The sequence below is a fragment of the Myotis davidii genome, unplaced genomic scaffold, assembly GCF_000327345.1.
Source record: "Myotis davidii unplaced genomic scaffold, ASM32734v1 scaffold46, whole genome shotgun sequence".
Lineage (NCBI taxonomy): Eukaryota > Metazoa > Chordata > Mammalia > Chiroptera > Vespertilionidae > Myotis > Myotis davidii.
The window spans coordinates 4,507,444-4,520,608 of NW_006383006.1; the positions used below are offsets into that span (position 1 = coordinate 4,507,444).

The following is a 13,165-nucleotide window of genomic DNA, read 5'->3' on the forward strand; positions in this document are numbered from 1 at the left end:
ACAATTTATCAAGTACTTGTATGTTATCATGTGACGGTAATAAAAAAAAAATGAAAACTGTTATTTCAATACAGAGCCGAACTGGTCATATAAGAAATTTACTCAATTCAATAATAAGAGTCATAATTTCCCAAGCAGTCAAAATGACTGCTTTTGGGCAATATAGGTATAACACACATATATATATACCGGAAAATGAAGCAGGGGGAGGTAACTACAATTATTGATAAACGCATTTATATGTTGTATAAAAAGTCACAAAATTCTAAGAAATTCTGTCATTATATACATCACTGTTTTTCTAATTGAAATTAAAAAGCAGTCAAAATGACTTCCTTGGGCAATCTAGTGTTAATGCTGGGGGATGATAGACCTGGAAGGTGATGGCTACTAGCAAGGGGGTTTCTTTTTAGGGTACTAAAATATTCTAAAAGTCATTGAGTTTTACTGCACAGCTTTGTGAATATACTAAAAGCAACTGCCTTGTATACTTTACTTTTTTTTAAATTTTTAAAAATATATTTTATTGATTTTTTACAGAGAGGAAGAGAGAGAGATAGAGAGTTAGAAACATCGATGAGAGAGAAACATCGATCAGCCGCCTCCTGCACATCTCCTACTGGGGATGTGCCCGCAACCCAGGTACATGCTCTTGACTGGAATCGAACCTGGGACCTTTCAGTCCGCAGGCTGACGCTCTATCCACTGAGCCAAACCAGTTTCGGCTGCCTTGTATACTTTAAATAAATAGTATAGTACATTAATTATAGCTCATAAAGTTGTTATGAAAAACAAAACAAAAAATCTTGGCATCCAAATTTTGAAATGAACTTGTGCAGTATGAGGCTCCTGATAAGTTTTATTCTTAAAAAACAAAAAAGAAATTCAGAGACAAGATGGTGACTTAAGTAAATGTGGTACTTGCATCCTACCACAACCACCTGAAATTTAGCTAAAGTGAAGTCCTATAGGTAAGTATATAAAGAAGAAGCCACACACTGAAAGAAAGGGATGGAAAAGTTATTTCTTAAAAATGGAAACAAATAAACAAGCTGGTGTAGCAATGCTTATACCACAGAAAATAGACTTTAAAATAAAAGCTATAATGCCCTGTATACTATGGCTCAGCTGGCTGAACATCATCCCTTGCACTGAAAGGTCACCAGTTCAAATCCCAGTCAGGGAACATACTGGGTTGTGGGTTCAATCCCTGGTCAGGTTTCGAATGGGAAGCAACCCATCAATGCTTCTCTCTCTCCCTCTCCTTTCCTCTCTTTCTAAAATCAATAAAAACAACAACAACAAAAAGGCTGCCCTAGCCAGTGTGGTTCAGTTGGTTGGGTGTCGTCTAAAAGGTTGCCGATTCACTGAAAGGTTGCTGGTTCAGTTCCTTCTCTGAAATCAATAAAAATAAAAATAATTTCTTAAAAAAATTTGGTATATATATTTCTTGAAAATGGTGGAGAAATTTTAAAAAACGAAAACAAAAAAACAAACAGACATAGGCTATAAAAGGCTATAATGAAGGACCCAGCAATTTCACTTTTGGGTATTTATCTGAAGAAACTCAAAACACTAAAATGAAAAGACATATGCATCCATATATAATCATTGCAGCATTATTTACAATAGCCAAGATATGGAAGCAACCTAAGCATCTATCAACAGATGAATGGATAGCTCGGCTGGTATGGCTCAGTGGTTGAGCTTCGACCCATGAACCAAGAAGTCAGAGTTCGATTCCCAGTTGGGGCGTATGCCCAGGTTACAGACTTAGTCCCTGGTGGGGCAGGGGCGTGGGGTGGGACATAGCCAATTGATGATTCACTCTCATCAATGTTTCTATCTTTCTATACCTCTCCCTTCCTCTCTCTGAAATAAAAAAATAGATGAATGAATAAAAAAGTGGTATATATATGAAATGAAATGACTCAACCATTAAAAAAAAAAAGAAATCTTGCTATCTGCAACAACATGGATGGACCTAGAAGGTATTGTATTGAATGTAATAAGCCGGACAAAGAAAGACAAATGTCATATGTTTCACTTATATGTGGAATACAAAAACTAAAATAAATGAACAGGCAGACCAGAAACAGACTCAATAATACAGAGAACATTTTGACGATTGCCAGATGGTTGGGGGAATGAGTGAAAAAGGTGAAGGGATAAGGAGCACAAATTGGGAGTTCAAATTAGTAGTTACAGAATAGTCATGGGGACAAAAAGTATAGCACAGGAAATATAGTTAATAATATAGCAATAACTATGTATGATGTCAGATGTGTACTAGATTTATTGAGGTAATCACTTTATAAGTTATATTATATAAATGTCTTATCACTGGGTTGTACACTAAAACTAATATAATACTGTACACCAACTGTAATTAAAAAAACAAACCAAGCTCTGTACACTGAAAAGACTTAGACGTAATAGTCAATCCATTAGTATGAACACTTGTTGGATCTAGACTGTGGTGTCCACATACAATTTCTCATGAAACAGGAACCAGAGTTTCTTAGAGAAATGGCTGATTCCAAATTCAGAAAGCAAGAAAACTGTTAAAAACTACTGGAGTCTCATATCAAAAGGACTTAGGCTACAACTGGTTGAAGATGGAACGATATGAATCTCCATATTAATTACTGCAATGGATTGAAATGTATGAAGTATCTTAAAATCCATGAGTTCATAACGATATTCAAAATAAAGAAACGAACCTCACTGGTCACCTTTGGAAGTTGTCAAGGAACTATCTTTCTTTTAAAACCTAGTAAAGCAGAAAAAAAAATCCAGCATTTATTCTGCCTTTCCTATAAAAAATAGTACCTAGTGGTAACTAAATAGCTGATGAGTAGTTTCTCTTTATAGAAGTAAACCCAAGATAATAAATGAAGAAAGAATAATAGATTATAACATCACCCTTTTGCAATTCATAATAAATTAAATGATCTAGGTAATGATTACAATGGCTGTTGGGATAGAACATTTTACTATTACCAATGCTTCACCATTCTAATACCCATGCTCTTTGCCATGTGACTCAGTGTGAAGTTCCTCTCAGCCATTAATGTTGGACTTGGTAATGTGACTTATTCTAGCCAATGGAACGTGCACACATCTGACACGGCCCATTCCAAGTCTAGGCCATAAGAGGCATCTCATGTTTCTGCTTGCCCCTATTGTACTTCTGCCATCACCATGAGAAGAATGTGCCCTAGTTATACTGGTCTGAGGCGGGAGAGAGAGAGTGAAACAGACCTGCTTCTATCCTGAAACTTGGGAACAATCCCATCTAAACCTGTATATCAAGCAACCCCTACCTGAATGGCAGATGCATAAGTAAGAACAAATGATTGTTTATCTGAGTTTGGGGCAGTTTGTTATCTCACATTATTGTGGTAAAAGTGACAGCTGGTAGTATCACAAAATGAAAGATAAGCAGATACTCTGGGTCCCCTGGTATAATATATCACTACCTAAAACTTAGTCTTCCAAAAAAACAAAAACAAAATAGAAACAAAACAAATCCAAATCTGTCCAATTCTCTAACTACAAATTACAGGAAATTCAAGGGACTAGAAAAACACATTCACCACCACTAATGTGATATAGTCAGCATCTATGAAAAACTACAAGATAAATGACCCAGTTTCTTCAAATAAACTGAAAGGGGCTAGCTAAAAAAGAGATTGACAGGAAAACCTAGATTAGTGACTTCAAGGATTATTAACAAATAACAATGTGTGGATTTTATTTATATACTGATTCAAATGATCAGATTAGTATATATATATTTTATTGAGTTTTTACAGAGAGGAAAGGAAAGAGATAGAGAGTTAGAAACATCGATGAGAGAGAAACATCGATCAGCTGCCTCCTGCACACTCCCCACTGGGGATGTGCCCACAACCAAGGTACATGCCCTTGACCGGAATCGAACCTGGGACCTTTCAGTCCGCAGGCCGACGCTCTATCCACTGAGCCAAACCGGTTTCGGCGAGATTAGTATATTTTATAGAACCAGAGAAATTTAAAGACTGACTAGATATTTGTATAAAGGAATAAAATGGTAAGGGATTCATTGTTATCATTTTTTAGGTAATGTATCAGCATTATGGTTATATTTAAAATAAGAGCCCTTATCTTTTCAATATATTTCAATGTATTGAAATAATTATGATTGAAATATAATGATGCTGGGATTTACTTTAAAATAACCTGATGGAAGAGGAAGTATAGGTTTAACAAGATTGGCCATGAGTTGCTGTTACTATTCTTATGCACCATTCAGACTAGTTAGAGTAGATGTGGGTTATGATTGCCAAGTTTGCCCAGCACAGTAGTTTTATCACTAAACGTTGGACTTGTTGATGGAGTCCCATGGTAGTTTCAGTGTTAGACACAGTTTTTTCCACTATACACCTGTGCATTTTCTCTTTGGGTGACTGAATGAATGTTTAAGACATTTGTGTGCAAAGTTACTCTTTTTATGAACTCTTGTGCCCTGTCAATGCATATTGCTCTGTGACTCTAGTATATCTTACCTGTACTGATCAAACCTAAGTAAACATTTTTATTATAACTCCTCCAAAACAAAACAAAACAAACAAACAAAACGACTGGCCATGAGTTGACTGTTGAGGCTGGATGATGATGGGTTCATGTAGGCTCATTACACTATACTCTGTATGTTTTTGGAATTTCCCATAATAAAGAACTAAAAAGGGGGAAAAATAAAAATGAGCACTAGGAAGTCAAATCATATGATCAAAGACACCAAATAGCATTATATTTTCCCTACTTACCTGTTCTGTTCTTCCGTTTTTCTCTCTCTGCTTTTAGCTCCTCCATGGCTTGAGATTTTTTATCTAGTTTCTCATCCCGTTTGGAACGACGTTCCTTGTTGTGGGATGTTACCTGGGAAGGGAAAGATATGTAGGATGGCTCTTTTTACCAACTGGCTATGACTGTCTATACCCAACAATTAACTATTTAGCTCTTCACTGTGAATCTGTATTGGCTATAGAAACTGAAACTTGTTTAAAGGGGAAGAGCATCCTCTTGTGGATAAAGAGGATAGAGCAGTAGAGTCAGCCCCCATTTTCCCTGCCTAATAAACAGAAAGCCTAAGAATTATAGGAATGAGCACTTTTTAAAATATATGTAAAATACATATACAGGCAGTCCTCGGGTTAGGTCGGACTTGATGTACATCGTTTCATGGTTACGTCGCCATCTCCCATTTTTATATATATATATATTAAAAAGTTCCGTCATTTCTACATATGTGCTTTATGTTTTTTATTATTTATTTACCACAAGATCAGGAATTGTTCTTTTTTTTTTTTTTACTGTTTCACTTTATTACTACTGTGTATGTGCTCCATGTGAGTGACATAGGTGCTTATGCAGGTGGGTTCCGACTTACGGCAAAAATCACATTACATTGCGCCATAGGAACGGATATCCGACATAACCTGAGGACCTACTGTACATATATATTTTTATTGTTGACAGTATTACAGATGTCCCCCATCCTGCCCTCCCTTTTCCCATCTCTTCCCAGCCCCTGCCCTACCCCAGGCCTTCACCACACTATTGTCTGTGTCCATGGGCTATGCCATGCATGTATATAAATTCTTTGATTAATCTCTTCCCGGCCTCCCCAACCCCCTCCCCTCTGAGATCTGTCAGTCTGTTCCACGCATCCATGCCTCTGGACCTATTTTGTTCCTCAGGTTATTTTGTTCATTAGATCAGGAATAAGCACTTTCAAGGACATCCTAGATCATAGCCAATATTTGCGGATATTATCAACAAAGCTTTTTGTGACGAATGCAGAGATGAATAATTTTCCCAGCTACTTTTACAACCAAGTACAGGATGACGTACACCTGACTGAGTAAACATAACTAACCAACTGGGCTACCTTGGACAGGAGGATATTTACCAACTTTTCCTTAGAGGCTGTTCACACATCAGTTAAGCTGCTTTTTAAATGCAGACTTGAGTGAAGGATTCCTAAGGAATTAAACAGTGCAGCTAAGGGTGAAATAATATATCTAGAGAATGAAGACAGTATGTAATAGTCATACACTAACTGACTTAGGCTGATTAATATAAACGCATCTTTTATATAAACACACGAACTCAAAACAGATTTTATTCTTCTGATAATGAGGTCCATTGAATCTCCTACCTGAGATTCTTGAATCTGTGTCAGCTTTTTCTTTTCCTGCTCCTCTTCTTGCTTTTTCTTTTTTTCTTTCTTTTCTTTCTTTTTGGCTGTTTTTAGTTTTTTCTTAATTTCAAATCTGATTAAAAGATATTTATTTGTTTTTTTAAGTTGCAATTAAATATTTGTAATGACTGATTTCTATTAGATAGGCGAAAGGAAGTAAGTAGGGGGGAGGAGTTAATAAACGTTTTCTGCTTCCTTTAAGAAACTCCAATGTACAAGTACCATAAAAAACACTGAATATAGCCTGGCTGGTGTGGCTCAGAGGTTGAGGATTGACCTATGAACCAGGAGGTCATGGTTCGATTTCTGGTCAGGGTACAAGCCCAGGTTGTGGGCTCGATCCCCAGTAGGGTGCATGCAGGAGGCGACAGATCAATGATTCTCTCTCATCATTGATATTACCATTTCTTTCTCCCTCTTTCTTCTTCTATGAATAAAATATATATTTAAAAATATTGAATATAGTCCTGGCTGGTTTGGCTCAGTGGATGGAGCGTCAGCCTGCAGACTGAAGATTCCCGGATTTGATTTCTGGTCAAGGACACGTACCTTGGTTGCAGGCTTAATCCCCAGCCCTGGTGGCCCTGGTCGGGCCCAATGCAGGAGGCAACCAATCGATGTGTTATTTCTTACATTAATGTTTCTCTTTCTATCTCTTCCCCTCCTTTCCTCTCTCTAAAAATCAATGTAAAAATATCCTCAGAGAGGATTAACAACAACAATAATAATGATAAATCTCAAGTCTTAATTAATTAAATCCTATAGAGATAGGGCTTCAAATGTGAATTTTGGAAAATTATTTTATTATTTTATTTACTCATTAAGGAACTATAACCTTACCTTCTTTTCAACACCTCCCTCTTCTCAATGCGGTTGAAGAGTTCTTGCTCTCTTTCCTTCTCTGTCATCTGCTCCAGACGAGCCCTGTCCTCCTCATCCCCCATGAGGTCTTCCCCGTAGCCATCATGGAACTCTTCATCTTCAGAAGAGGAGTCAGAGTCTGAACTGGAGGAGGAACTGTTGCTGTCAGAGTCCGACACTTCACCTGCCACAAAGGACGAACAGAAGATTAGGCTCTGCTAGAGAAGACAGGCCAAGGTGACTCAGCGTTAATCATCGTTACTCCTTGGCTCTCCCAGGTAAAATGGCAGATGGCCATCTCTGCTCCCTTGGGAACAGTCTTTGACAAATGCAAGCACAGGTTAGGGAAATTTAGGCTGGAATATAAACCAGCATGTTCTTTTTAATTCAAACTTTTTACTTTTGAAAAAATTGCAGACCTAAAGAAAAAAGTTGCAAGAATAAGTGATTCCCATACTTTTTTTTCTTTAATCCTCATCTGAGGATATTTTTTCCACTGCTTTTCAGAGAGAGTGGAAGGGAGGGAGGGAGAGAAGAAAAACACTGATGTGAGATATATCCACATCAATGGATGTATCTCATCCATAGTTACTGGCTGCTTCCCACACATGCCTGGACTGGGGCAGGGAGTGAACCCCAACCCAGGTATGTGCCCTTGACCGGGAATCAAACCCAAGACCTTCGGTGAGCTGACACTCTAACCAGTTAGCAACACTGGCCAGAGTTCCCACACATCCTTTTTATCCCCTTCAATATTTTTATTGATTTCAGAGAGAAGAAGGGAGGGAGAGAGATAGAAACATCAATGATTAGAATCATTGATTGGCTGCCTCTTGCAGACCCCACACTGGGGATCAAGTTGCAATCTGGGCATGTGCCCTGACCAGGAATTGAACCATGACCTCCTGGTTCATAGGTCAATGCTCAATCACTGAGCCCCTTGCTGGGCCCATACATCTTTTTATAAAATATATTTTATTGCTTTCAGAGAAGAAGGGAGAGGGAGAGAGAGAAACATCAATGATGAGAGAGAATCATTAATTAACTGTTTCCTGCATGCCTCACACTAGAGATCAAACTGCAACCCGGGCACTGCCCTGAGTGGGAATCAAACCATGATCTCCTGGTTCATAGATTGATGTTCAACCACTGAGCCATGCCAGCTGGCCATATATCTTTTAACTTAGGTTTACACATTGTCAACATTGCCAATTTACTCTCTACTTATATAAAATAATGAATATACATTTTTATTATTCATTTTGCTGAACTGAAAGTTGCAGTTTGTAACCCTTTATACCTAAACACTTCTCCTAAAAGACGGTCTTTTAGATAACCAATTATACAATTATCAAATTCAGGAAATTTAACATTGATGGAATATCTTTATCTAACACACTCCCTATTCAAATTTCACCAGTTGTTCTAACATAGTCCTTTATAGCCACTTTTCAGCCAAAGAGGGACCCAGTCTAGGATCACACATTGCATTTGGTTGCCATGTCTCTCTAGTAACCTTTAATCTACAACAACCTTTTTTTTTGTCTATCGTGCCATTGAATTTTTGAGAAGTATAAGTCCAAAATTATCTAACAGAATTTTATGAGGTAATAAATATTCTTTATCTGAGCTGTAGCCACATGTGGCTACTGAGCAACTGAAATGTGGCTAATGCAACTGAGACACTCAATTTTTAAGTTTTAATTAATTCAAACTTAAATAGCCAGTTATCAAATATCCCCAATTTCAGTCGGTTGGTTTCATCAAGCACTATCCAGGTTATGAATTTTTGGCAACAATACTTCCTAAGTCAGTGGTTCTCAACCTGTGGGTCGCCAACCTGTGGGTTACGACCCCTTTGGGGGTCGAATGACCCTTTCACAGGGGTCGCCTAAGACCATCAGAAAACACATATATAATTACATATTGTTTTTGTGATTAATCACTATGCTTTAATTATGTTCAATTTGTAACAATGAAAATACATCCTGCATATCAGATATTTACATGATGATTCATAACAGTAGCAAAATTACAGTTATGAAGTAGCAACGAAAATAATTTTATGGTTGGGGGTCACCACAACATTAGGAACTGTATTAAAGGGTCGCGGCATTAGGAAGGTTGAAAACCACTGCCCTAAGTGATTGTGTCCTTTTCAAAGTATCACATCAGGAAGCACCTGATACCATTTTGTCCAATTACTAGTGATATTAATTTGGATTTTTGGTTAAGGTAGTATCCCATAGATTTCTCCATTGTAAAGGCACTTTTTTCTTCTTTGTAGTTATTAAGTATAATGGGAGATGCTTTGAGACTGTAAACATCTTACTCCCAACAAACTCTCACCCAGTGGTTTAACGGTCATTAATAACTCTTGAGTAAATCAGTTATTACTGATGGCTGAAAAATGGTAATTCTTCTATCACTTCTACATTTATTAGTTGACATTAAAAAAAATCAATGTTTTAGTGAGTTATTAAATTGATTAGTGAATTCCTAATACATTTTTTTACTCAGTTTTGTATTGGTTCAAGGATTTTCCTCCTCAGCCAGACCATGCATAAGAAAGAGGGAAGGGAAGGTCAGGGAAGTAAGGTGAAGCTCTAATGCAGGTACTCCTCATGGGTTCCTGGATGGGGTTCACAGACCTCATTAATCTTCGGAACTGCATGTGTTTTTCTTTCTTCATTTAGATTCTCAGAGGCTCCATGACCACTGGAATGGTATGAGCTGCTGTAATACATGCACATTTACCTCCATTTCTGACCTGATAAGAGTGGGAGTTCATTCCCAGGCTCTGGGCTACTCGGCTCACCTTCCTCAGGGGCTGAGCTCTCAGCTGAACTGTCTTTGTCCGAACTGCCTGATGAAGCAGTTTTATTGGCCTGTTTCTTCATGGTTCCTTTCTTCTCTATTTTTCTGGCCTTTCCTTTCTTCTTATTTTTATTGCTCCCAAACGTCCACTACAAAGAGAAAAGAAAAAGGGAAACTGAAAAAGAGACTTTCTTGGGAAAACCTGGAAGATTCAAAAGTTAAAAGTGACATTCACCAAAATTGTTTTGGGCACAAAATAAATCTACTTTATGTGAAAATATGAATTTTTGAAAGCTTGGTTAAAACTTAGTAACTTATGGTTTGTAATTTCTTAGTGATAGTACACAATTGATACAATAAAATTTAATTAATGCACTTTTTATCACAACAGAACTTTATGGCAAGTCAACTGAGTTAACAAAAACTCAGTTGTACAGAAATCAACCCCTAGAATTACCACCCTCTCTGTTTCCTGTAGTAGAAAAGGCAGTAATTGCTGGGGGGTTGTACGTCTATATTCTCTGTTCAGTACACAGAGAATGGTTTAGTTCTGGAGTGGGTTCCAAGAAGGCAAGAAATAAAGCCTGTCAGCAAAAGAGAATTATAGAAAGCACAGCAAGAGAGGATGAGGACCATGCTTTAACATGGTATCACTGGTACCAACTCCAAGGAGGCAGAAAGTAAAGTAGATAAGTGTGTGTGTGTATTTGTGTGAGTCTATTAAAAAAATGTGCATAGCCATAGCTAAGTGGCTCAGTTGGTTGGAACATTGTCCCATGCACTAAAAGGTTGCATAACTGATTCCTAGTCAGGGCACCTAGGTTGAGAGTTTAATCCCCGGTCGAGGCATGTATGGGAGGCAACTGACTGATGTTTCTCTCTCACATGGACCTTCTCTCTCTCTCTCTCTCTCTCTCTCTCTCTCTCTCTCAATAAATATATCCTTGGGTGGGGGTAAAAAAAAATCTGCTTACACAAGGTATCCAAAAAAACTTATTAAACACTTTAACAGCTGATAACACAATTTTTATTTATTTATTTTATTAAAAATATTTCTTTATTGATTTCAGAGAGGAAAGAAGAGGGAGAGAGAGAGAGATAGAAACATCAATGATGAGAGAGAATCATTGACAGGCTGCCTCCTGTATGCCCCCCGCTGGGGATCGAGCCCATAACCCAGGTATGTGCCCTTGGCTGGAATCGAATCCAGGACCCTTCAGTCCGCAGGCCTATCCACTGAGCCAAACCGGCTAGGGCAGATAGCACAATTTTTAAATGAAATGTATTTTAATAAACAATTCCTTTATAATTATTCAAAGTGTATGTATACATTTTTTGGGACATATATTTAAGTTGAATCATAAATAGGAGATCTCATACATATAAACATACGGAAACTTCAATTGCCAATGTGGCTCAGTGGTTGAGCACCAACCTATGAACCAGGTCATGGTTTGATTCCTTATCAAGGCACATTCTGGGGTTGCGGGCTTGATTCCCAGAGGCAAAGGGGAGGTGGGAGGGGGTGGCATGCATGAGGCAGCCAATCGATGATTCTCTCTCATCACTGATGTTTCTATTTCTCCTTCCTTCTCCAAAATCAATAAAAATCTTACATAATAAAAACTAATATGCTAAGTGTCCGGTCGTCCATTCAACCAATCAAAGCATGATATGCTAATGATATGCTAAGGCCGCTCAACTGCTTGCTATGACGGGCACTGACCATCAGGGGGCAGACAATCAACTAGGTGACCAGTCACTATGATGTGCACTGACCACGAGGGGGCTGTTGATCAGTCGACCAGTAGGATAGCTTGCTGCTGGGGTCCAGCAGATCAGGACTGAGCAAGATGGGCTGGACATGCCCTGGAGCCCTCCTGTGGTCCCTCCCACTTGCCAACCTCCCACATGCCTCCCTGGACCCGATCATGAACCAGTGGGGTCCCTTGGCTTGGCCTGTGCCCTCTCAGGGGATGTTGGAGAGCCAGTTTTGGCCCAATCCTACAGGCCAGGCCAAGGGACCCCACTGATGCACGAATTCATGCACTGGGCCTCTAATGTATATATTTAAAAGAACACTCTTTGCTCCTTCTATAATGTGATGATAAATTAACCTCCTACCTCAAAATGGCTAATATCAGAAGTAAATTTTTTTGTGTGGGTTTTGTTTTGTTTTTTTGTGGGGGGTGAAAGGGGTAGTTCTGATGAGGTTTCCATTTTAGAAATATTCCATATGAGCTCTTCTAGTTTACTTTGATTAAATACTGTGAAAGACTGTTATTTTAATCTTCTGATTTAAATTTAATCTTAGTTATTTTCATTGCCACATTATTTTTGTACTCAAGAGCTAGGCAAAAGGGGCAAGTAAAAACAAAACAAGCACATGTTATAGAGTGCTATAAAGTGAATGATTTCCCTTTATAAGTTTATCTACTTCTCAAACTTAAACGTTTTAACTTAGATCATTATCTAGATAAAAATCCTAATGCTTCTCTCTTCTAAAGCCTAGTTCTCAACCATTTCAATTTTTTTTACCTTTTTTATAGCTTTTCTTTTTTTAAATAATTTTTATTTTTCAATTACAGTTAACATACTGCATTATATTGGTTTTAGGTATATACCCAGTGATAAGACATTTATATAACCTTCCAAGTGATCACCCTGATAAATATAGTACCCACCTAACATCATACATATTACAATATTATTGATTATATTTCCCTATGCTGTACTTATCTTCCCCGTGACTATTATGCAATTTCCTATTTGTTCTTAATCCCTTCACCTTTTTCACCCATCTCCCCAGCAATCTGGCAACCCTCAAATGTTTTCTGTATCATTGAGTCTGTTTCTGGTCTGCTTGTTCATTTATTTTGTTTTTTTAGGTTCCACATATAAGTGAAATCATATGGCATTTGTCTTTCTCTGCCTGACTTATCTCACTCAGCACCAATACATTCTAAGTCTATTCATGTTGTTGCAGATGGCAAGAGTTCATTCTTTTTTTTTTTTTATGGTTGAGTTATATTTCATTGTATATATGCACCACTTTTTATCCATTCATCTACTGATGGACAATTAGGTTGCTTCCATATTTTGGCTATTGTAAATTATGCTGTAATAAACATATGGATGTATATGTCTTTTTGAGTTAGTGTTTTGGATTTCTTTAGATAAATACCCAGAAGTGGAATTATGGGATTCTTCTTTGTCTCTTGTTTAAAGTCTGTTTTGTCT

The 13,165-nt window shown here is 37.7% G+C and overlaps 1 protein-coding gene across 2 annotated transcripts in view; it reads right to left on the reverse strand.

Moving 5' to 3' along the window:
- Window positions 1–13,165, reverse strand: part of RTF1 (RTF1 homolog, Paf1/RNA polymerase II complex component) — a 64,265-nt gene that overhangs the window by 16,121 nt on the left and 34,979 nt on the right. For both annotated transcript variants that reach the window (XM_006778071.2, XM_006778072.2), the window contains exons 3-6: window positions 9,927–10,074; window positions 7,088–7,292; window positions 6,206–6,320; window positions 4,812–4,923 (exon numbers count right to left, since the gene is read on the reverse strand). In XM_006778071.2, the coding sequence (XP_006778134.1) occupies window positions 4,812–4,923; window positions 6,206–6,320; window positions 7,088–7,292; window positions 9,927–10,074 (580 nt within the window). The remainder of the gene's footprint in view (window positions 1–4,811; window positions 4,924–6,205; window positions 6,321–7,087; window positions 7,293–9,926; window positions 10,075–13,165) is intronic.